The sequence below is a fragment of the Amphibalanus amphitrite genome, unplaced genomic scaffold (genome assembly GCF_019059575.1).
Source record: "Amphibalanus amphitrite isolate SeventyFive unplaced genomic scaffold, NRLGWU_Aamphi_draft 000675F_arrow, whole genome shotgun sequence".
NCBI lineage: Eukaryota > Metazoa > Arthropoda > Thecostraca > Balanomorpha > Balanidae > Amphibalanus > Amphibalanus amphitrite.
The window spans coordinates 108653-132621 of NW_024882169.1; the positions used below are offsets into that span (position 1 = coordinate 108653).

At 52.8% G+C, this 23969-nt stretch overlaps 2 protein-coding genes across 20 annotated transcripts in view; one reads left to right on the top strand and one right to left on the bottom strand.

Moving 5' to 3' along the window:
- The first annotated feature begins 5886 nt into the window (after window positions 1–5886).
- On the top strand, window positions 5887–11087 carry LOC122364415. Of its 5 annotated transcripts, none has more exons than XM_043334760.1 (4): window positions 5887–5911; window positions 8355–8491; window positions 9618–9846; window positions 10170–11087. In XM_043334760.1, exons 2-4 carry the CDS (start codon window positions 8406–8408, stop codon window positions 10356–10358), a joined length of 504 nt encoding a protein of 167 aa, XP_043190695.1. In that variant the 5' UTR covers window positions 5887–5911; window positions 8355–8405; the 3' UTR covers window positions 10359–11087. The 5 variants fall into 5 exon arrangements, with proteins under 5 accessions (XP_043190695.1, XP_043190696.1, XP_043190693.1 ...); XM_043334761.1 differs by having other exon boundaries at window positions 5896–6079; XM_043334758.1 differs by having other exon boundaries at window positions 5896–6055.
- Window positions 11088–12354: 1267 nt separating this feature from the next.
- Window positions 12355–23969, bottom strand: part of LOC122364413 (MAP/microtubule affinity-regulating kinase 3-like) — a 69847-nt gene continuing 58232 nt past the window's right edge. For 3 of the 15 annotated variants that reach the window (XM_043334748.1, XM_043334742.1, XM_043334745.1), the window contains 8 exons: window positions 22917–23394; window positions 21948–22166; window positions 20540–20749; window positions 18687–18932; window positions 18271–18324; window positions 15147–15194; window positions 14606–14741; window positions 12355–13618 (listed from right to left, as the gene is read on the bottom strand). In XM_043334748.1, the coding sequence (XP_043190683.1) occupies window positions 13400–13618; window positions 14606–14741; window positions 15147–15194; window positions 18271–18324; window positions 18687–18932; window positions 20540–20749; window positions 21948–22166; window positions 22917–23394 (1610 nt within the window). In that variant the 3' untranslated portion in view covers window positions 12355–13399. Of the gene's footprint in view, window positions 13619–13801; window positions 13854–14605; window positions 14742–15146; window positions 15195–18270; window positions 18325–18686; window positions 18933–20539; window positions 20750–21947; window positions 22167–22916; window positions 23395–23969 lie in introns of all 15 variants that reach the window. The other 12 variants (XM_043334752.1, XM_043334747.1, XM_043334754.1 and 9 more) reach the window with 9 other exon arrangements.

Genomic DNA, 23969 nt, shown 5'->3' on the forward strand with positions numbered 1-23969 from the left:
AGCTAACGGTTTCTTGAGGGGAGGTGTCGGGAGAAAAACGTGGGCGTGTATTCGGTATTTAAGGGGGAAAATGACACGACAAAGATAAAAGAGCTTTAAGTTAAAAGGCAATGGTATTCAGCGGATAGGCATTTACCTAATATCTCAAAAGTTTATTCTTAGTAGCACAAAGGTTTTACCACTAGTTACTGTATCAATTAACATCCCTCGTAACGGCCGACGTCTATCAATTTGCCAGAATGTCGAAAAACGCTGACGGATAGTGCCTACCGTGCGTTAAAATCACTTTCCGCACGAGGAGATTACCCATGCTGCCGAAGCTGTATCGTTCTACGATAGAATAGAGGTCCGCAAGCTCGCCACAAAACGGGTTTCTGTGTACCTATATATGCGTTTTTACCGTTGCGCTATTTTTACACGGTGCTTAATCCATGTAGGTGGATATGCAATGTGCAAACGTCCAGAACTACGTTAGCCAACGCCCAGAAGGCAATCCTCTTAAAACGTTAGTTCGCTGCCATGACTAGGGAGATATTTTTGTTACATGCTGATACATGAGTGTGACTGTGTCCAAATTCGAGCTACTTTGATGTAATTTCGTGCAAAAAAGCAAAATTAGATACACCTATTTTGATTGAATGCAGCATAGAAACGCGAGTTTATTTTTTATTTTACGCGAGAAGAGGTAATTGAGCTGAAACTACCTCGCTGAGGCACACCTATGCACGAACAAGTGCGCACGGAACTGTGTAGCTTATGGAGTGAGTAAACTAAACACTGTATGATGAATCACGTTGCACGGCCCTGCTGTTGTATCCATAGCTAGAAGGACAGCGAGAGCAAATGTCACAAACCCGGCTTATACCCCATACAGCCACACACAAGCTCTATCCTTTCGGGACATTTAAACGGTCCATTGCAACTGAAAAGCAATTATCAGCCTCTTGGCTCATTGGTTATTCGACTCGTGAATCAATCAGTGGCCTCCGTGTGGGGCGCACGATACACCGATACATGCTCATTATCCACATCCATCGGCTACAGGTGGATATTGACGGTCATCGCAGAGGCCAAATCGCGGATCGTAATTCGAGGGTTAGTTATTGAATGTCTTATAAGTTCTACTCCGACAGGGATGCCTATCATATTGACGGGCAGATATTTTTGTAAATGAAATCCAATGTTTTAGAAAGTGCAACACTAAGTCCTTGTCTTGGCTCCTAATAATGGCTAAAAGGAAACTATTTATACTTTATAGGTACTGATAGTCACTAAAATCTGAGCAGGTCACCGGGGAAGCTTCATTCGTTCGTTTGTTCGCCCGTTCGTTCGTTCAGTCATTTGTTCGTTCGTTCGTTCGTTCGTTCGTTCGTTCGTTCGTTCGTTCGTTCACTGGTTCGTTCGTTTGTTCGTTCGCTGATTCGTACGTTCGTTCGTTTATTTATTTATGTATGTATTTATTTATTTATTTATTTATTTATTTATTTATTTATTTATTTATTTATTTATTTATTTATTTATTTATTTATTTATTTATTTATTCATTTGTTCATTCATTCCTTATTTTTTGCTTGCTTCTTTGTTTATTTTGTAGCGTAGAGTCTGATGAGATAGGTATGGTTAGAGCCGGAAGGACCCAGAAAAATGCTAAGAATTAGAAGCAGACATTGTTCTGGACGCCGTCCCCTGGTGCGCCGCAGGGGCTGAATCCGTTTTGATAGACAGGCCACCCAATCTCACTACACGTTACACGACGGCACGTGAGCAAAGGCATGCTACTGGGAGAGCTATCGGGTGGGTCATATGATGGTATTGGTGACCGTCCAGCCAGGAACAGGGGGCTTGAGGACGAGGAGAAAAATTTGTGCTTCCTGAGGATAGATCAGAAATTGATCGAAGGGATGGGCCGAACGTATTGTACCCAGGACTTCACTAACGGCTTACCTGTGCGAGCGACTTATCTCTCTAAAGAGGCCAGGCTTGGGTCTCGGCAACAAGAGCGCAGCGAATGATTGTGTTCAGCGTAGTTCCGCTAAGCTTCCAAGGGCGTTCGATCACATGCTTTCGATCTGGATCCCTCCGAACTGAATAGGAACCACCAACTCTTCCAGCTGGCTCCGATCTCAACTTCCGCTGCCAGCTGGGTAGTTTACCAATCTCCCGCCAGATGGCAGCACCGGGTGGGCGGTGACTGTCCGCTGCGCCGCGGCCTGCACTGCCGCCGGCGGGGCAGGGGTGATCTCACCGCCGTAGAGGTGCCCCAAGCCGCCGTACGCCGCGGTGACGTGCCGCCAAACGTCTTCCGCCGCCGCCGGGCGGTGAGTCGTCCCTTCCGGCCCGTACCGCCGGCCTCCGGATGTCCGACCGGGACCCGAGCCTGCGCACCGTGGGCGCCGCCGAGATGTTTACAGAGAGCGGGGTCACGGCTGTGATGGGGTCAAGTGATGCATCGGTCTGATCGGTCACTCTGTGGTCGGTAAATGCGTTCGGTAGATTTAATCCTTCGGTGCGACCATGGCGAATCTTATTGCTTTAGCAATAGCAGTGAATGAGTTATGAAGGTGGAATGACTCAGGATAGGGTACCTACAAGGGGAAGACTTCAGGCTGAGTTGGCCATCGCCGGTGCGCCGCAGCGGCTGAGCACACCCCGTTTGTTGCTGGGAGGAGAACCGTTCAGGCTGACAACCCAGCTGCTAAAATCACAGTCGTCCGGAGACCGGAGGGCATGCCCCTGGATGTGAAGACAGCCACAGGTTTGTGGTCTGGCCTCTGGGTGGTCAGTGAACTAATGTAAGGTAAGTAGCAATTCACGGAGTAGGTATATTGGCTTGGCCCCTACCGTGCGATCGGGACGGGCAAGTCCGCCGGACTCAAACCCTCGGACGCCAACGGCCAAGCTACTGCTATCAGAAGAATTTTGTTGCTAAAAATTAGCGTGTTATGTTCCGCCCCTCCCTCTCGATTGACTTCAAGAGTGGCTCCAGCTGCTGCCCGCCGGCGCCATCAGACCGCGCGCCATGACAACCGTATAACGCCAGACCTCACATGTTTTAGCATATTAGTTGAGGTGTTTATGTACACTCCGAGGTATATACTCAGCTCCGAAGAGACTCGAACCCCTCGGCGCTCGAACCCGGGCTCGGCCCTTGAGCTCGGCAGTCGGCAGTCGGCACCAGGGTATGTCGGCACTGCCGAGAAACCGACGCGTCAGTTAGGTATATGTGATCACCTGCCTTATGCCCATGCATAGGTGTAGCAACGTATCTCTTTGGTGAAGGATACCTTTCACCAAAGTTTTAGATTGGTGAAGGATCCTTCACCAATCTTGAGCAATGCAGGTGAGGGTCTTCACCAATGCTAGAACGACTGGGTTCGACGGTCGATCTAATGTTAAAAAAAGAAAAGCAATGCCGAATGGGATGAACAAAAAGGCTATTGCTAAAACGGCAACAGGTACCCAGTTACCCCATCCTTTCAGTTATGAAGTGTTATGCCCACCTTCTTCACAATTCACGCCATTTAACCCGCGAGTTGCTGGGGGGGGGGCGTTAAACGCCCCCACTTTTTCGCCGGGCCATAGCATAAAAACGGCGCGCCGCAGGCGCGCCAAATTTTGGGTACCTGTAGGGAATTAATTGAAGTTTATTGTGACAAAGTTTCAAAAAAATCGTTCAGAAAATTTTTGAGATATCGAGGTTTTAGTGACGTCATGATTTCTGAGCTTTGACCAAAAACGGCATATGTTCAAAAAATCATAAAATCACAGAATAGACGTCAGACATGCCGTAAACGTCATTGAACTGCCAATACCATGACCAATCAAATGGCTATCTTCGATTATTGATTATCGTTCCGCATTTTCCAAAATCTTGAACTAAATCTTTGCAATTTCTCGCGACTACTTCACGAGTCACGACCATGATACATGCATTTCTTAAATTGAACTTTTTTAGCCAAACACGTACACATATGATAAAATGAATGTCACCATCGTGTTCTACGCCCCAAAGTACCCATAAAACATGTGTCACAGGCTGCGAATATCAGTTTTGATTTTCGGGGATATGTGCCTGGCCGGTTGACCTGACCTTGACCCTGACCTATGCTTGGCTGACCTCTACATGGAGCTGACACTCTTGTAGGCCTTATATGATGGATTGTGCACCGTTTTGACAGAGTTTATGACGAGAGGCGCCCATTGCGATTTGCGAAGTCCTGAAGTCCATGCTACTGAAAGTCCGATTTCAGGTGTTTGACCTGACCTTGACCCGACCTGTGACCTCAAAATTCAACCTAAAAGTACTCATCTGAAGCGTCTCGTCGCGTTCTTTCGTTTGCCGCCTCGTGCGTTTCGCTGCGCCTATTGGTTCTCGAGTTATCGGCTGGGGGCGTTTAACGCCCCCCCCCCAGCAAACGGTGGGTGGCGAAATGCCCCAGCAACTGCCGGGTTAATAAACCAGTATAACGCCTTTTGGGGCGATTAACGGAGCGAGCGAGAGGGTGAGCTTTGCACGTGCGAAATTTCGACGGGGTACCTCCAGCTGACTTGTGCACGGCACCCTACTAACCGGTCTCTAGCGATGTGCCAAATTTGAGCACAATCGGCCCAGTCGCTCTCGAGATCTGGAAGCGGCACCCTGCACGTGCGCACGTGCAAAATGGGTCCCAACTGACTTTTGCACGGCACCCTACTAACCGGTCCCTAACTGTTTACCAAATTTGAGCGCCATCGGTCCAGCCATTGTCGAGATCTGGAATCGACCCCAGCCCGTGCGCACGTGCAGCAGCACCCCAACTCTGGCACATGGATATGCATTGCCTAGTGGGTGCCTACCTACATGCCAACTTTCAGCGCAATCGGCCAAGTAGTTACCGAGATATTGCAACAATTACAAAAGTGACACCTCTTCGTTTTGCACGTGGCACGTGCATAAGGGGTCACCCACATGCATCGGGAATAGTCCAATACTTGGTAGAAGGAATGAAGCTACCGTACAAAAATTATCGCGTGTAAATCGGTCAAGTGGTTGCTGAGATATAAGTGTCGCAGAACCGTGACCGCGGCCGGCCGGCCGGCCGCTCATACTCAGAAATTTCCTTTAATCTCAGTAAATGCCGTGAATATCAAAATATATTGGCTTGTTTTTACTCGTGGGAAAGTTGTAAGACTTTGGTCACGAAAAAAGAGCAGTGGAGCATACCTTTAGGTTCCAAAGGTATGCTTGGATAGTGGATACCTTTGGTAGGTATCCAAAGGTATGCTTGGATACCTAAAAATTCAATTTTAGGCATGTACTGAAAAGTTGGCGTTAATTACATGATAATGGCGTGAGACATTTGCGAGAAGAAAAAAAACAGGAGGAGTTGACGAAATTCCCCCCTCCACTGCGGTAAGGTCCTGCACCTTCTCTGAAGGTTCAGGTGACTTCTCCGAGGGTTCAGGTGACATCCTTCACCAATATTTTTGGCGCTCCTACACCCATGTGCCCATGAACTCATCATCTCATTCACAATGTGTGTCCTTTGATGAGTGATGCTGATATGCTGTGGGCTGTAATATAATGTGGTTTCCATTTTCTTCGATCCGTTTAGCGATAGTCACCGGCTAAAATGTGAGGCGATGCAGACCGTGAATGCAAGAATTCACAAAAGCCTAAATGTGGCCACAATTTCCTTTCAATATGGTAGCCACTCAGAAAAGGCACAAACGGCGCAGCCTGTTCATTTCCGACTTTTGAGGCAAGTGTTCAAAAGTTTAGTCAATACTGCCGATAGATGCTCACGAGATCCCAACACGCAATCGTGCGCTAGAACTTTTGGTTAGACGTCATCTTTTACATAAGTGCGCACTGCTAGATCGGATTTTGAACACCGGTCTTAAATTGTTTTGGCAGAAGTCGCAGGTTGAGGTCGGTGCGGTCGGTGCGGTACACATTTAGGATAGGTATTTTTAAGTCTTTAGGTGGCCTCAAGGCCCTAAAACATAGGTGGCTTTGATTGTGGTGTTTAAATTAATTATATTTTCAATAAAGCATCAGAAGACATCGTTGCAGGTTGGTTGCAACTTGCAGGTCAAGGTATCAGCGAATAGCCCTGGTCCTTATTGTTATGTGGTCATTGTTTATATTCGTTATATACTGATACTCTTTTGATCAGATAGATATGCTACAATCTGTATCATGAGATACAGATTGTCTCGAATCTCGATACCAATACTGGCATGAGGCACGTGGCATGGTTGGTCTGATTTGAGCTTGCAGATACCTAAGCAAATCAATATGCACGTACCTATGAGGTACGTACCTACTGTACTGACAAAATAATATGCAGTGCTCTTGGCTCTTGCAAGGATTATCTTGAGTTTTGAATGACCATTTCCTTGATGGCTGTAAGCACTAAGCATTGCATTAAAAAGTAGATAAAAGTAAATATAGTATTTACTTTTTATTGCAATTTCAAAGGAAAAACTCATTAAAAAATCAAAAATCAAATTACTTACTGTGCCTTCTTTCTTGTGAAAAGAGACTGGGGAGTAGGTAGGTACCAAGATGGTAGGTCATAGGCGTCGCCAGACATTTTCGGTTGGGGGGGCAAAATCAAGTTTTGTGTTAAATCTTGCCTTTCCCCAGCCGTTACTCACTCGTTTTACATATCATTCGACGCGCAATGGTGCGAGGAATTCGATGGTGACAAAGTTTTCCTTCTAGCTATAGCATGTATTTTTTTACAAAAAAAAAATCAAAATTTTGAAATTTCTGGACAAAAACGACTGTTAGAATTACAGTGGCTGCGATTGCCGACGCACTGCAGAGGGCCCCTGTGCAGACTCTTGTCGCTCATGATCATTACCCAGAAGAAGGTGAAAAACGCTCCATTTGAATCGGATCACCTCGCTAAAACCTCCATTCACGCATGCATGCCCAGGTTTTACGTGAAATGCATAGGGCTTATCCCAGCCGCCGATTGTAGCTAAGAATTGGGCATTCGGCGGAGACTGAGAGAGAATGTCGGAAGTGTGAATCGGAAGTACATCATTCATCCTTGCTGCAGTGAGAAGAAGTGTTTTGTTCACTCGAGTGTGAACAAAAAGTTTCTGGTTTTTCGAGTGAAGGGAAGCGCTGCAAACGCGACCAAAAATATTTAACGGAACCAAAAGTTACGCACGGCATAGCGGCAAGGGATCCCTTAGAGATAGGATTGCGACTTCCAGGCCATTTCAGGCCACTGAGGGTCAGTGTGGACTCTCAGAAGCCTGCTTAGGATCCCGGAGATCGGCGTGGGTCACCCCAAATATTTACGTGTATGTGGTGCTTTAGGGCTTTCCGAGCCTAAGGTGGGCCCGGAAAGCCCTTTAGGGCACACGAGCTTTCAGAAGCCAGTGTGGGCGGCGGGCGCTAAGAGACTAGGCCCAGGGTGAGCCTGGAGCCCTCGAATAACAATGTGAACCGCCGGGGTCTGTGTCGAATCCTTAAGGACCCTACGTTACGTTGGTAGGGACATAAGAAACATGTGTTGCGGCCCTCAGAGGGACACGTGAGTTGTGACCCCTCAGATGCCGGGTTGGGGTTTAGTAAAGTCTGTCGCCTCAAAAGTTCGGCTGAACTATCATAGGCCAGTTGAGGTTTTCAGAAATTTTCGAAGACATCCTCAAAGATTCGTGTGGCCCTTCAGAGGTCTACGTATGTATAATGTCCTCAAAGATCCCTGTATGGGCCCTCTAGAGAACATGGACACCAGTGGACTCTCAGAGGCCGGTTTGGGCCCTCCGAAAGCTTCTTAGAGCTCAGTGGAGCTCCTTAGGAGCCTGTGTGAAAAGCAGGCTCATGAGTCCTGCGGCACTTGAACGGTACTTGTGCCTGTCGCAGACATTTGACGAGAGTTGAGAAAGGCCCCGAAGATTTCGTGTCACGCTTTGAACGAAAATTATGTGTCAGCACTCCAAAATTTATGAAAATCAGCTACAAAATGTAATACAGAACCAACTAGGAACATGACATGAATCATGGCATTGACATTTCCGAGTCTGGAGTCGGAGTCTTGAAGATTTTGGTGACTGCGACTCTGACTTTGGTTTGAACTGCACGCTCCAACAGAGTCTGACCTCACAGGCATTCTCAGAAAGGTACCCCCATTTTTCCCCCGACTCCAAAATCTCATCGGATCTGTATCGATCTCAGGGGGTGCCCGGTCCGAGGTTGGGGGGGCAAGCTGCCCCGCTTGCCCCCCCGTGGCGACGCTAATGTGGTAGGTACATACTTATAGGGCCTTGGGTACATATGAACTGTACCATCTGTGCTGGAAAAGGAAATGTTATGCTTGACAGCTTGAAAACAGCATGTTTCTACAATACAGGAAGAGTGGCTGTGGGCTGACAGAAAGTGAGGACTGAGGAATTTCCAATCCATGGAGATCCCTGCAAAACACATGAAGCTGAAAGTCCACTCTGAAGTGGTGGTGTACAAAGTTCAGGCTTCTGGCTCCTCTGATGGGTGAGTTGCATTCATTGTCACTTACTTTCCATAATAAACCAGTAAAACGCCTTTTGGGCGAAGAACGAGCGAGCGAGAAAGTGAGCCCTGCACGTGCGGAAGGGCGAGAGGGTGCTTCCAACGGGCTTACAAGCCCGTTGGACAAGTGCAAAGCACCCTTCTAACCGGTCGCTAGCGGTGTGCCGAATTTGAACGCAATCGGCCCAGCCGTTCCTGAGATCTGGAAGCGGCATTCTGCACGTGCGCACGTGCAAACGGGGTCCAAAATGACTTTTGCACGGCACCCTACTAACTGGTCACCAACCGTGTACCAAATTTGAGGGCAATCGGCCCAGCCGTTCTCGAGACCTGGAAACGCCCCCTGCACGTGCGCACGTGCAGTAGTACCCTAACCGCAACACATTGGAATGCATTGCCTGGTGGGTGCCTACCTGTATGCCAAGTTTCAGCGAAATCGCCCCAGTAATTACCGAGTTACTGAAATGGGAACAAATTTGGCACCTCTTATTGTTGTATTTTGCACGTGCACTGGGGGTGACCCACATACATCGAGAGTATCCTATTTTGGGTAGAAGGGATGCTGCTACCCTACAAAAAATTACCGCAAGTCAATCGCCCAAGCGGCTGCTGAGATATGAGCCTCTCAAAATCACTACTTTTGCAAAACAGCTTGAACATGAACACCCTTGACTTTTCACGTGGCACGTGCCACGACGGTCACTGAGATGAATCAGAAGTAGTCAATTACGGGGTAGAAGGGATGGGGCTACCCAACAAAAAAGACCGCAGGCCAATCGGTCCAGCGGTTGCTGAGATATAAGCCTCTCAAAAGCGTTACAGGCCGGGCCGGGCCGCTCATACTGAGATTTTTCCGTTATATTGAAAAGACTCACTTCGCTCGCTGCGCTCGCTTGCTCGTAATAATAACAAAGCTGAAGGTGTTACTGGTGACCCTCAGGGCCTCAGTACTGTTAAGTTTAAATAAATGTTTGTATAAAACAAGCCAAACATTTCCAATCCAACATTAACTAGTGATCATTGTAGCTTAAGATATCTTTCATCTCTTTCTAAACACCCAGGCATATTTCCATTTTTATGACTGATGCCTGTGTCCTGTCTCCAACAGCACCCTGGGATGTTTCCACGTAAACAGCGGCCAGCTGGCAGAGCGCCTCCTGCCCAGCTCGGCTGTCCCAGCTGACCTCCAGGTCAGCCGGATCACCCCAGCGCCGCTGTCGGTGGTGCTGCATGACCCGGACGGCCATGAGGTGACCCTGGATGTCGCTCCGACCGCCGACCGTCGGCTGGCAGTGACCACCGCGCTGGTGGCCGCCCTGGCGCGAGCTACACTGAAGGTGAGACGATACTGGAAGGGGAAGCGAGGGCCGAGAGGGATACCCTCTCAGAGGGTCGGAGGCTGGCTGGGGCAGCCGGGGGAACTGCGCACAGGCTGGAGTTTACCATTCGCCTGCGAGAAAGTTGCCGCCACCGCCACGGCAGGCTCTTTTCCGTAAAACATTACAAAGCTGCTCTACTTTCCTTCAGCATTAAGCATTTCTATTAGGGACACGTGTAATCTACTCAGTCATAGCTTCAGAACTCCGGCTGTCTCAGAGGATTATCGTCCTTGTTCCCTAAACCCTCTCCCCTCTGACGCGATGGCGCCATCTGCCGTCAGGCGGAGCGCGCGGAGGCGGCTGCGGCGGCGGCGGTGGCAGCTCTGCCGACCGGACCCCCGCTGGTACCTTCAGTCCGAACCAGCCGCCGGCCGGTGAAGCGACCGCCGGGACGCAGTATCGTCAACCCCTCCGCCCGCAAACGACCCACCGCCTCCGGCATCAGCTTTGACTCGGACAGTCAGGAGTGATGAGAGCATAGCCAGGGAAGAATAGGGGCAAGACGCTAGTCACAGTACACAGGTTTGTGTGGTGACGACGTCATTCCGTTGTGAGGGATAGTGACACTGTCCATATTGGTTGTCATACTGGCGAGGGACGATGACGACGCAGATGATGGGATGGACGGGGACTGCGTCCAACGGAAAATGAACCCAAGTGTACTTTAAACGGGGAGTGTAAGGCTCTAAAGGAGGGTGATACGTGGTTAGCGATAATATACCTAATTTATAGGGCACTTGGTGAGGTGGTGCCTTACGCGTCACGCGACTCTTAGTGATGATACTCTAGTCTGGCTTTTTTTAGAGCTGCAGCAGTGAGCGTGGCACTGCGGCACTTAGTTTTTGCCGTCACTGGGCCTGTTTTAATTGCTGTTTCATCCTATTTCATTCACTTTTATTTTCATAATATTGCCCGAATTTCGTTTAGTTACTTCGGCGTGATTTCGCGAAATAACAGCAAAACTTTTCAAAGTTGCATGCAATTCGCTATTTCTTCAATCTTTTTTTTTTCCGATTATTATCACTCACAACCAGTCGTTTTTCACCATTACTCGTATTCTCGCTTTATGAATTTGTTTGTGTGTTATTGCTCTGCCAGCTCCGATCTACCCGTTATTAGTGTCTGTTGGGCTTTCATTTTATGTGATCCGCTTGTCATGGAATTTCTGAATTGTCAATAAAGCATGCCAAAATTTTTAACCTATGCCTGTTGGGTTAGTCTGCGAAGGAAGCAATGCTTATCTTTAATAAGAGTGTGCAGGAACCGACGTGACGACCATGGCACCTGAAACTGCAGAATAGGTCAATAGAACGCCAGTTAAAGATGCAAAACTGACGATGAGCAGAAGTGAGGCCGTGATCGAGTGGGGTTAGGCGCTATCAACTCATCGCCATGCTTACGCTTGTCCCTGATTTCGGAATTTCGACTTTTCAACTAATTTACGCTAAAGCAATCATCCAATGAGTGCTACAAATTTGTGCCACAAATACCACAAACGAGGCTCAACATGCAGTGATGCCCGCATCTCACCCGTGAATCTCAAGATCACTGTCCGATGCGCGTCCCGATATTAAGATGACCGATAGTCTTTCCCTACAGCATGAAAGTTACACTACAAAAAAGAGTCAAAACACGATATGTTCGGTTTCTATGCAACATGAAAGATCGGTTAAGCTTACAAACTTATATCAGAAGGGTCGCATTCATCACATTCAGATGCATTAGCGTAGGTACCAAGTAGCAACGCTGCAAGATGTTCTTTGGCCTTTGAAATCGACCAGTTGAAAGTTGTCTGAACCCGACCTCATATCAATGAAGATCAAAGGTAGTGCCGATGTGATAGGTCGATTTTAAAGCGACCTCTGATTAGAGATAAGTCATGCAGATATGTTGCTATGCGATGTACTGGCAAAGATTGCGCGCACAGTTCTCCCTATTGGCCTCTTGACATCCGCGACGAACACGATGAGGGGTCGGTGACGCACTTTTCACGCCCGCTTAGAGCATCAAAGGTTCATGCACCTCTGGGGCACTTCAGTCACCCCGAAGTCCGAAGGCATGAGCGAGGTCTATCGCACTTACCATTTCCCTCATCAGCTGGCAGTTCGCCGTACGCCTGAACTGTTACGATTTCCCCGACCCCAAGTGCGTTTAAAAGTAGCTCAACGGCTGTTATTCTTTGCTTTACAAGCAAAGGATAACAGCCGCGCCATAGACCCATAGCAACAAAAGTTCGCTGACGCGAACCGGATCGCGCAAACAAGTTTGTGCATCACGCCAAATGCTTGAAACGAGCCAAGTTGTTAACTCACAACACCGCACCACTATCGTCAAATGTGCCGTGAAGCGGATTGCTTGTGCCGAATTTAACAGCTCTGTTGGCCAGACCAGTCAAAAGACAAAAATCGAGTCCGCACGTCAATAAATGATGCCGCAATCAGAAACTTCACACCGAAACGCCGCCGCGTCCTTTTATCACATGTATTTTTAGAGCTATTAGCATTCTGTACAGAGAGATGTAACGAAACCCGAGCGTGTCACGCGACCGTACTACTCGTTGACCAATCGCGCAACACTATAGTCGGGTTTAGTTTGGAATCGGTCGCGCTCTTTCTCGTTCTTTCTCTCTGTGTCGGTCGGCCTTTCTGACCGCCGGCGCGGCGCACACATATCACACAGGCGCCGACCCAGCGGCCGGCGGCCCAGTCAGCACCACATCGCTCCTATGTACAGATACGCGCGCCGCCCGGCCTTGTGCAAACGGCACTCTCCACTGTCCACTCCATAAAAACAGACGACCGAGCGTCCGCCCGCCCGCCCGCCCGCGGCGGGGGCGGGGGCGGGGGCGGCCGCCGCCGGAGCCTCGCGCCCAGCGGCGACCGCGATGAATATGATAAACGTATCTCAACAGACGGCGCCGGCCGGCCGACCGGCGACGCAGGGCCGGTCGGTTCGCGGCGCCCAATACTAATAAATACATCCACAAAATGTTAGAATTAGCGCGCGGCCGCCGAATACGCGGCCCAACTGGTGGATAGGCCACCTACGGAGCATACTCGTACCACCTCTGTGCCAGTCACTCGGGGCCCTCCCTCCCGTTCCTCCCGCGCACTCTGGGGTCCACGTGTGGGGGGCGATCACAGCTGTCGCGTGTCGATTGTCTGCGGTGGGCGCCGGGCCGGTCGGGCTGCCGCGGACCACAGGCGCAGGCCACTCCGCCGCCCGAGCGCGCGCGCATAGACGTAACAATGATATAAAAGGAAAACAACGGCGACGCACGCCTCTTTCACTCTCTCTTTCCCTCACACACACGCACTCCATCGCTCTCGCTTTCTCTCTCGCTATCTCGCCGCGGAGCTCAGCAGGCGGGATGACGGCGGCGCGGCGGCGGCGGCTCCGGCCGGCACCGGCACCGCGCGCCGCCGGCCGCTGCCGGCAGCTCGGCGGCCGCCTCGAACTGCGCCTGCGGGTCGGACTCCGGCTCCGACTCCGGCGCCGGGCCGGCCTCGGGTCACAGTTTCAGCTCGTTGGCCACCTTGCTGGCAATGTTCTTGAAGCCGATCGAGGTGCCCGAGATGCGTTTGAAGCGGACGCCGTTGAGCGAGAGGCGCGGCAGCTTGCAGACCTCGATCTCCCACTGGACCAGCGAGTCGGTGCGCGGGTCGCCGTGCACGCAGAGCAGCAGGAACTTCTCGCGCTGGTCGTAGTCACAGTTGTTTGCGTCCAGCACCTGAGAACAGCGGACGGTGTCAGAGGCTGTGACCTCACCACCCACACACACACACCGGCCCTCCAGGCAGGCACCCCAGCACCACCGAACATGCGGCGAACCCACGCCCGGGCAGAGGGAGCGGAGGAGCGGGAACAGAGGGACGGAGCACCCGGCAGTCATGCCCGCACGCGAGTCACTTGCCTGGCGGCCGGGGGGCGCGCTCAGTCCTCAGGGCGGGGCGGTCGCGCTGCAGCTGGGGAGAGAGAGACTGACTGTGGGTGCCGAGCGACAGAACCGTCGACCGGAGAGAGAGCGAGAGAGAGCGAGAGGGAGACGAGACAGAGTGTAGAGAGCAGACGGATGACGTCACAGAGGCGACAGAGCGGACGGGCAGACGCAAACGGCAGAGGCAGAGGCGGGGAAGCTGGCGACTCGGCGTGAGAAACACAGATGCGACAGATGGACAGACTTGACAGCGACAGGAGCCAGGTAGAAGAAAGGAAGCAAAACGCGGGCTTTAGAACGTTCAGGCGGGGGAAATAAAACACGGAGCCAAGAAATATGACAAAAAAGTAACAATACGAGCAGGTTAACGCATGGTAAGCGCAAAAGAAACAAAATACCACGAGAATAGAAGACAGAAAGAGACAAGCGGTTATTAGCGTTTACCGGGAGGGGCGGGGCTTCTATCTACAGCTAGTCTAGGGACAAAACCAACACCAAGCTATCAGTACGCGGACCATGTTGAGCTAAGGATTCAAGATAACGTCCCTTCTATGACCAGTTAAGACACATATCAAAGTTCGACTAATACCTGTCCTCGCGATGAGCTAACAGTTGTAAGCAGATTGATAAGACGATAGGAGCACCTTTGAACCGTGTCTGGTGCTGGTTGTAGGAAGCATTATCTTAAAACCCACAGCAGAAACCGTACAACGTAGTACAAACATATTGCCACTTTTCACTGCCGTTGACGGCAGCAGGGGCCGGGAGGGGGCAACTGACCTTCCTGATCTCGTCCATAATCTCCTGCGGGTCGCGGGACGAGGTGGTCTTCATGCTCCAGGTGAAGCGCAGGCTGCGCGGTTTCACCGGCTCCGCCTCACCGTTGGACGCCGTCATCGGGGTCGTCATCACCGGCCTGCGGCGGCAACCAGCGTCATCAGACGTCAGCGAGCGTCATCGGGTATCATTGGGGTAGAGCGAAGGAAGACGGGAAACCAGTCACAACGAAAACGCTACGTAAACGAATAGTGAATGGGAACATCACCAATCACCATTCAACATCAGCACAATATCATCAATGGTAAGTTATACCTGCTGACTGGAAAGTCGTGGGCGAAAACCCACATGATATAATTATGGCAGTCTGGATTACACTACGTTATGCTACAAGCTCTGCGTCATGCAAAGCGCCATGTGCTAGATTTAAACATCTAAGCCGTCATAGCCACATATGCCACAACGCCCAGCCCGAGATCATGGCAGTTCCATTCTCCCACTACGTCCATAGTTCCCGAAATCGCCAACAGATGTCAGCACGTACCGGTCAGCGGCTGGTCGGGAGGGCGTCGGAGCTGGCGTGTCCCCCGGCCTGCCGAGCGACAATCACACACAGAACCGGATACAGTGTCAGAACGGGGCCGTATATGGACACAGGGGTCGGGAGGGCATAGGAAGGGTTCGTAGTAACCTGCCTACTCCATGTAAAACGAGCAAGCGCGCATTAAAAACATCGACAACATGAAATTCCACGACCCATTCCTGCCTTAGCCTCACATCAATATGACTACTAGGACTCCAGAGCGCGACTCCTGAGACACCCTAAGCATTTCTCAGCCTCATCCCCCCCCCAGCTAAAGCGGGGAATACCAGTGCCGGATTGCAATCACCTTTCAGTGTACACAGTCACACAGCACACACCGCCGTCTAGCTCGCCCACGGGCGCACACTGGCCCAGCGCTGATAAAGTACTGATTGTCTCACTAGCACGGCACACAGTGCTAACTGCACGGACGCCTCAGAGTGTCAGATACAAGTGGGTCGATAGGGATGGGGGCTAGCGCGATAGGCGATACATGACGATAGGGTGGGACACGACAGCTTCGAGTCATACATGATCTAATCGCAGCATCCTTTTCATGCACACTCAGATGTTTCGCATACACCAATGCCATGCATGTATGTTCCATGCAAGTGGTTTACATGCAGCCATTTCCTCGCATCGAGCAGAACGAGATCAGCCTAGATGAATCAAGGAAATAGTCCAGGTTTGGTATGGAAACGATCCCAAAGGCAGCCTCTTCAAACGGGAAATATTCCAGGGATGCAACCCAATCAAAGTTTAGAATACATTCGTAGCACTCAAATGCTTCACAACAGGAAAAGAGGGTCGCTTTGGTAAGCAGACAGCAAACCATGCTCATCTTAGAGCCCCCAAACACGTAGGATACGATGGGTTCTCGCGGGCAGAAAAACACCGCACGCTTACATACTCGATATACAGAGCCAGAGAAACAACGGAGGAAGGATGAACATCAGAATCCGGTGAAATGGACGACGGACGAGAAATGAGACACTAGAGACCTAGAGATGAGATCCGCTTGAACAAGCAACTACACATGACAGGTAATAGCCGAAATACACAACCGATTTTTTGACATGCATAATGCATAATTGTAGCAAATAGAACCCGCATATCAAAGAAATCTTCGTCTAATGAGCTCAAAAAAGGGAAGGAAAAACGAAACTACCAAGCAATGCATTATTTTACAAACACCAGCACAGCAAGCCACTTTCTATCACGCATTACACCACTTGAATGATGTCACTGTATCCCTCACTTTCTCACTGTATGACTCATACGGTCCGGTCCTGTGGCCTCTCATTCACCCACTGCAACCGTCCGGTGCGCTCCCAAAGGAGCCACTCTGTCCCCAATCCGAGCCCCACGCTCCCTCCCTCTCTCTCTCTCTCTCTCTCTCTCTCTCTCTCTCTCTCTCTCTCTCTCTCTCTCACATACCCACTCACTCACTCACTCACTCACTTTCTCTCTCTCCCTCTCTCTTTCTCTCTCCCTCTCGCTTTATCTCTCTCCCTCTCCCCCTCTCTTTCTCTCTCCCTCTCACTTTATCTCTCTCCCTCTCTCCCCCTCTCTCTCTCTCTCTCTCTCTCTCTCTCTCTCTCTCTCTCTCTCTCTCTCTCTCTCCCTCCCTCCCTCCTCCACAAGGACAGCATTCACCCACGGTGACGGGGCCACCTGGTCCGTCCCACGGCGGCCACATACAGAGAGTGACTCTCCAGGCGGATCGCGGTAATGGCACCCAGCCATCACAGAAAGGGAGAGGACGTCCACCCCGTGCATCGGTATACGCCAGTCAATCACGACTTCCACAGAAATCCAGCATACTTTCCACTATTGTACCGCGTATCAAGTTTACCTCTAACATAACCTCCCAGACCAAACTCTGAATGAATCACAGTACACATGGTGTGTATTGTGCAAGTTGCACAGTACACAATCACAGTACCATGGGCACATACAGTTGCTCATGGTAGTGGAAAACTGAGCGACAGCCCAGCCAGACTACATATTAGCACATAAAAGGCGGACTGTCGGGGCGTCTGTAGTCCAGTCACACTATCCCCTGATCCCCACCCACCGCTCCCCTGATCCTCCGACCGCCAGCCGCCGATTCCAGTCTGCCGGTCGGTGTTGCCGGCTGGCTCGGGGGCGATTTAGCAACGGGGCGGCCCGGCGCCGGCCAGGGGCGTCTCCAGCCGGCAACAGGGCCGTCACGTGACCCCCGAACAACAGCTGACTGCAGCTCGGTCACGGACGGGGAGATCATGTGATCCGGTGGTGGGTACCGTGCCGGTGACCACGTGACACGTAAGCCCGATGCCGGAGTGTCTGGCACGTACTGACAGGGCGACCATCCGGGCCCGGATGAGCCACCCGCGCGACCGCGCCGCCCCACAGGATGCAAACACCATCGATTGGAGATAAAACTAGATTAGAGCGCATTGATGGACCACAGGAGACCTCAGGAAATGTCGGTGGCACGAGGGACCCCCCACCCCACCCGGACAGCCAGATTTAATACCTATAAAGTTCCACCTCCACTAAAGTGCTTCGTCACAGTTAACCCGAAAAGTTTCTCCGCCGGCTCTCATAGCTCAGCAGTCGGCAGAGCGAGCTGAGAGCTCAGAGAAACCGGACGGTGGTCCGCCATCCATTTCAGACCGAGAGGCGGCGCTGGACCGGGAGAGATCAGTCCGGTCCTCTGAGGGAGGAGCCAGGGCGGGGAGGACACGCCCCCTGACATCGGGTGAATTACAGGGAGGGGATTGGGTGGAGACTGGACGGATTCTGTGAGCTCTCTGAGCCTATCGATGGTTGTAAAGTTGAGAGAGCGGAAACTGGGGAGGATCCAACAGAAACAGAAACGGAAACGGCTGGCAGAATACGTACTAGGACAGACAGAGACAGACAGCCACAACAGATACCGAATCTGAAAGGCAAGAAAACAGACAAACAAACAGCTTGAATCTGAAAAGCAGCTAGGCAAACAGACAGACAAGACAGCAAATCGAGCAGGCACATGCAGCTAGCCGTCTGAGGCGCGCGGCGTCGGTCGGCAGAGCAGACGGGCGGCGGCTGAACGTACCCGTCAGTGGCGGGTCGTGTGCGGCCGGGGGTGAGCGGGGCCATGTCTCCCGGCCTGCCGGGGCACACAGAGGGGGCACAAGCACCGGTTAGTGGGCGCCCGGAGGGGAGCGGCGGGTCGCAGCCGCGGCACGGGGACAGCACGGGCGGATAGAGACGGCCGCACGGATGGCGGGCCGCCCTCGAACATAGATAGCATGCACACCAGAGGACCACACCAAATCACACCCAGGGACGGGGACGACCAACACCATGGACACCCTCCCATCGGGCAGCCAAGCGCCATATGTCCAGCCGAGTGCATTCGCGCGTGTGTGCAGACAGGCACGGAGGCTCTCCGTCCTAGTGTCGACCCTGTACAACGCGCCGCGTCCCGGACAGTCACACCATTCGGCCGCGCGCGCGCGCAGTCAGTACTTGGCCGAGTTGGACGAGGCAGCCGCGGCGGCGGCGGCGATGGCTGCGGCGCGGGCGGCGGCCGCTTTCGACGAGCCGCCGGCGGCGCTGCCCGATCGGCGCAGCGCCAGACCGGCCGACGGCGGCTTCTCGTCCCGTCGCAGACTGCCCGACTTGCGCGCCGCGGTGGCCGGCGTGTCCCGCTTGACGGTGCCGGCGGCAGGGCTGGCCGACACGGGTCGCTCGTCCCGCGACAGAGAGGGCGGGCTGCAGCAGACATGGGGCGGCGCGCGGCGCGTGAGTCGCCTCACCGACGCACCTCGGCGGCCCGCGGGGAGATGGCACTGCCAGGGAGGTGACGGCGCGGCTCGTCCGCCGCGGGGAGGGCCGGCCCGAAGGCCCGCCCACTGGGAGAAAACTCAACAAGGCGCTCCTGACGTGGGTGTGACACCTCTCTGACACTTATGCGTCCGCACGCCTCGCTCGATGTGCTCCTTATGGTTGTTTCGATCTCAGTTCATTTGTCGCCATAGCCTCGCATCAACTCTGAACGTCCTGGGCGCCTGCCTTACGGTCGTTCGCCTCTCATCTTCATGTCGCCAGGGCGGTGCCCCCGTGTGTTTGTATTTTGTCCCGTGGTCTTGACCCTGTCAGCTATCTATGCCGACGTGAACGGCCGACGTTTCTCGACCCGTGCCGAGAACAGCTATGATGCCGTCTCTCTAGCCGAGGTCAAGTGCAGAAACTGGGGGTGCTGATTGCCCCATGATCGCCCAGCTCAGGCGAGACGCCGCGCGGCACTGAGTGGCTACCGCGATAGCAAAGCATCTACTGCGGGCTATGGCTTCTAAGCGCTACAGGTACTACTCACTACAGGCGACTAGTGACCACTACAGGCTAGTGCTCGCGGTTAGGCAGGGCGGGCCACACATAGAAGTGAGACGGGAGGCGCCCGAGAGATCAGAACCAAAGAAAGGTAGAGGCGCTGAGAGGGCCAAAGTGACCAGGGTATATTACGGGGACTGGGAGTGTGAAACTCTTAGTGACGGGTTGGGAGTGAGTGGGTTTACAAAGGTGACTTCCACCCACTCGAGTTAATATTACACAGCAGTTTCATTACCGGTCCCACGCTACCGGCAATGACCGGGTCATACGCAGCGGAGGGAGGCCAGCTCAGATCAAACGGTCCATTTTGGACAGGACGTTCGTCTCATGTAGCCCAGAGAGGTCCGGGATAAGGCCTCGCCGCCCGGGGCAGATCGGCTTACCGCCAGCTGAGGCAATCCCGTCCATTACGCTGAAAACGGCCGCTCATTACGCTAATGTAAAATGGGACGCCGCTCACAGAATTCGGACAAATTTGAGCACCGTCGTCCCGTCTTTTTGGAAATGGTGGACTTGTTAACTACAAAAGGGTTAGGCGCTGGAGAATCAAATGGCGTTTCGTTAAGCCGAGGCGTTCTGTGGGTAGGGGAAACCGGCGGAGTGAAGTAGAAAAAGCAGAGAGGCTGTGCTAAAACTACGAGGCAAAGGCGTACACACTCGCCATGAAAAGGCCACGAGTGATAGCAGATTCAGTCCAAAACAAACACTAGCTGGCCAAAGTGATCAGGCACTCTCGCAATCAAATAAGCTAGGCTCTCTATCTACCGCGCATGGCCATAGCTCAGCAAAGTTCGGCAAAAAAGCGATCACAGCAAAACTATCACTCTAATCACGCAAAACTAGAACAAACTATTTTTGCCATGCATGACATGCGGCTGAAAACTACAAACTTAACCGCAAAGCGACTGCACGCCGCATCAAACGGCCAAAATCACTCACACACATATCTACCGACAATCCGACAGCCGCCATTATCCCGCACAACTCACCGTTTGGCGAACTTTGACGACAGTTTTGAGAAGAACGAGGTGCGACTGGCGTCGTGCGGCCCGCCGACGCCGGCGGGTCGGTAGCCCGGCGAGCGAGTCTGGCCGGAGTGGAACGTCGAGCGGCTGGGAATGTTGCGACTGAAGGCCGGATCACCGCGACCGGCCGTCCGGGCCGCCGCCGAGAGCGGCGCAGTGGCGCGGCCGGCGCTGCTGTGGGGACGAGCGGGGGAGGGTTAGACAGGGGCCGACAGGGGCTTGGAAGTTCGAGGGGCATAGAGGGGCGTGTTAGTATGGGGAGGGAAGGGTACGGCAGGGTAGGGGGATGGGTGACCAATGGGGTTGAGGCGTATCCTGTTGGCTTCAGCTACCTGGTTGTTGGTAATGCTACTTTTAAGTGCAAAATATCATAACCTGTCAAAGTGCACGTACTGGTAAGCAAGGTAGATCAAAGGATACCAATAGCAAATCACCCCGGCTTGGAAGTAGGGGAAGTACTGCTTACAGAGTACTCACCTTACAAACATAAAAAATAATACACAACCATTAAAAGGTGACATAACACCATGGTAACTGCAAACAAGCAGCGGAACACAATCAGATGGCCGGACATTACGTAAAGCGAATGAATAACGAATGAAATAACGTATAAGGAATTCAAAGGGAGCATGTAGCAGCGTAATGAGACATGAAAAACGCAGAATAGGGAACACACAAGCATACAAGCTACAGATCAAAACACATGCGCATATCTTCACAGCTGACTCGCACACAATGAAATCAGCAGCACACACTCAATAGTCCTCCATTGAGCAAACATAATCTGAGGACTGACACCTCAAAATTGGCGAGCTCCTTTCAGTCCAGCAGCAGTCACAGCAACACTTCCAGTCAGCTGGATCAGCGCTACCCTTCAGGAACAAACATCCCCTGTTCCACACACCCCTGGACAGACGCTCTCCCCAGTGCGGCGGGCGTCAGCCACCACTCCTGCCCCCGCGGCCGGCGGACGAGGCCGGACCATCCCACCCCCCTCGACCCAGTCACTCAGACAGAGACAAACGACTCAGGCCGACCGCTCCAGTCACCTCATAACCAGCCGTCGTCAGAAAAGCGCCGACCACTCTGAATCAACCCACAGGATAAATAATGGCATGCAATGAAGCACAGAGCAGCCGGATGAGCTTCTGTCGGCTTGACATAAGCGGCGGGAGATTGTAAGTAAGCGGCGCCATTGGGTATCTTTCTGTAGCGGCAGCGGCAGAGCCAGTGGCAGTGTGTTTGGCAGCCACCAAGGCTTGGTGTTGAGTAGAGCAGACAGGCGACATGCAGCAGGCAGGGTAACAGGCGGGTCAGCAGCGGAGGGAGACAGCCCACACAGCAGAGAGAATGAACGGCGCGCGGCCGGTACCTGGGCCGCAGCTCTGAGGAGGGACGCGGCGCCGAGCCCTGCGCCGACGACACTGAGCTCGACTTGACCTTGACCGGTCGCGGCAGGGAGCCGGGCGACGCGGCGGCGGCGGCGGCGGCGGTCGGGGCGGGGGCGGGGGCGGCGGTGGTGGCGGGGGCGGTGCCCGTCGCCGTCAGAGACGCCGTGCTGGTAGGTGTGCGGTTAGTCGGCGGCGCCGAGCTACGCAAAAACCAACCGGCAGACAGATCAGATGCAGCACAGATTGACAGAGAAGGGGTTAGTAGACAGACCATCACCTCGATAATGTTAGTCCTGATAGTTAAACATAACGATGGCAGTGTTAATTACAGATGCTCAGTACTGCACCACAATGAAATGGTAGATACAGGCTTGCAGATTCCACAACCCTTGTTAGCATGTCAGTAACAGAAACAGGCGTTGCGTGAAATGGAAATGATTACAGCCCAGACACCATTTGCGAAGATGAGTTAGTTCAATGTGATGCAGGGAGATTCTAGGTACAGCAAACGCTATTTATACGAGGAACTCCCGAAAGATGTGATTCATTTATGCTCTAGCAGCTGTGCACCGGTGGCCCAAGACCCTCCACCAACGCCAGACTCATACAATTACCACCAGATATACTCGTATATAGCCTACTTCACACTCACCTCGTCGATCACACTGATATCCCTCCCCACCAGCCACACACTGCAACGTGGTATGTACGTACTTTAACAGGGGCCCAGATCCGACAAAAAGAGCACAACTTTAAATGCTCAAATATTGCCTGGTTTGACGACGACATTCACACACCGTGGGGGGGGGGGGGGGGGATCTGGCACAAACACAGACACATAGGCCGAAACAAGACACACCCAGACACGGCCCGGTACATGACTTGTGGCACAGACAAGACACACCTACCGACAACCACCGGCCGCCACACCGCTCCCCATCCCTTCTCACCTCGTCGAATCCTTCTTGGCCGAGCTCGGCGTCTTGGGTTCCGCGGAGACCTCCTCCGCCGAGTCGAGTCGCACAGACCGCACGTTCGATCCCCGACCGGCGTCCCCATCGGCCGTCGCCTTAGCTGACGACTCTTCCGAGTTCAACTTCAAATCTGCGAACGCCGTGCCGTCCTGTGCCGCCCGTAGCGCGTCGGCGCCGGCCGCCGGGCCGACGGTGCGCGCTGCCGCCGAGCCGGCTGACCTCAGAGGGGTGGTCTTGACGGCCGACTTGGCCGACCAGTGCGCCGGTTTGCCGGACTCTCCGGCAGCGGCGGACGGCGGCGCGACCGCGGACGAGACGGCGCCGCCCGCCTGCCGGCTGCCCATACTGATCCTGGCCGTGTTGGCCTTGATGGTGGCAGAGTCGATGGTGTTCTGCCGCTTGAAGTTGTTGATGTTGGCTAACGCTGCCGGTCGTGTTGACGTGGTGCTCACGCCTGCAATGGGAAAGGTGAAATCAACGACACGACATCAAGCTGGTAGTGTCAAGGGGTAACATGAGGGGAACAAGCACTCATCCCTCCCACCAGCGCCAAGATGACGGACATCAAGAACACGGCATCTCTACCTGACCGGCAGTGTCCGCCCCGGACGGTTCGACGCAGTTCAACGCCGCTCAATGAACACCACCCGTCAGCCGAGAGGAATGATCATAATTGCATACCATTGAGACGTCCAGCGCTCGCCGGCCGCTCATACCGGCCATTCCTGAGAAACTCTGTTCCGGGAACGATCAAATGGACAATCTCTGTGTGCTGAGAGACTGGTAACGGCTTCCGGTCTAGGTCAATAAGCAGTGGGCCGAGTCTCAGTCTACCTGACTTTAACATAATATATCCGCTGACCGTGAAGTGAACATGGCAGGGCTATCGAAAATGGCAGAGCAGCACTTCGCTGAACCGATTGAATACTTCCCACCCATTCCTACATCCGTCCACCGACCTCCCGTCCGTCCCTCACCCCTCTCCCTCCCTCTCTCTTCTCCCTCTCTCCCCCCTCTCTCTCTCTCTCT

Coding starts and splice junctions, on each gene's coding strand:
- LOC122364415 (XM_043334760.1), top strand. CDS start 8,406: ATGGAGATCCCTGCAAAACACATGAAGCTGAAAGTCCACTCTGAAGTG. Junction 8,492..9,617: donor GCTTCTGGCTCCTCTGATGG/GTGAGTTGCATT, acceptor TGTCTCCAACAG/CACCCTGGGATGTTTCCACG. Junction 9,847..10,169: donor TGGCGCGAGCTACACTGAAG/GTGAGACGATAC, acceptor ATCTGCCGTCAG/GCGGAGCGCGCGGAGGCGGC.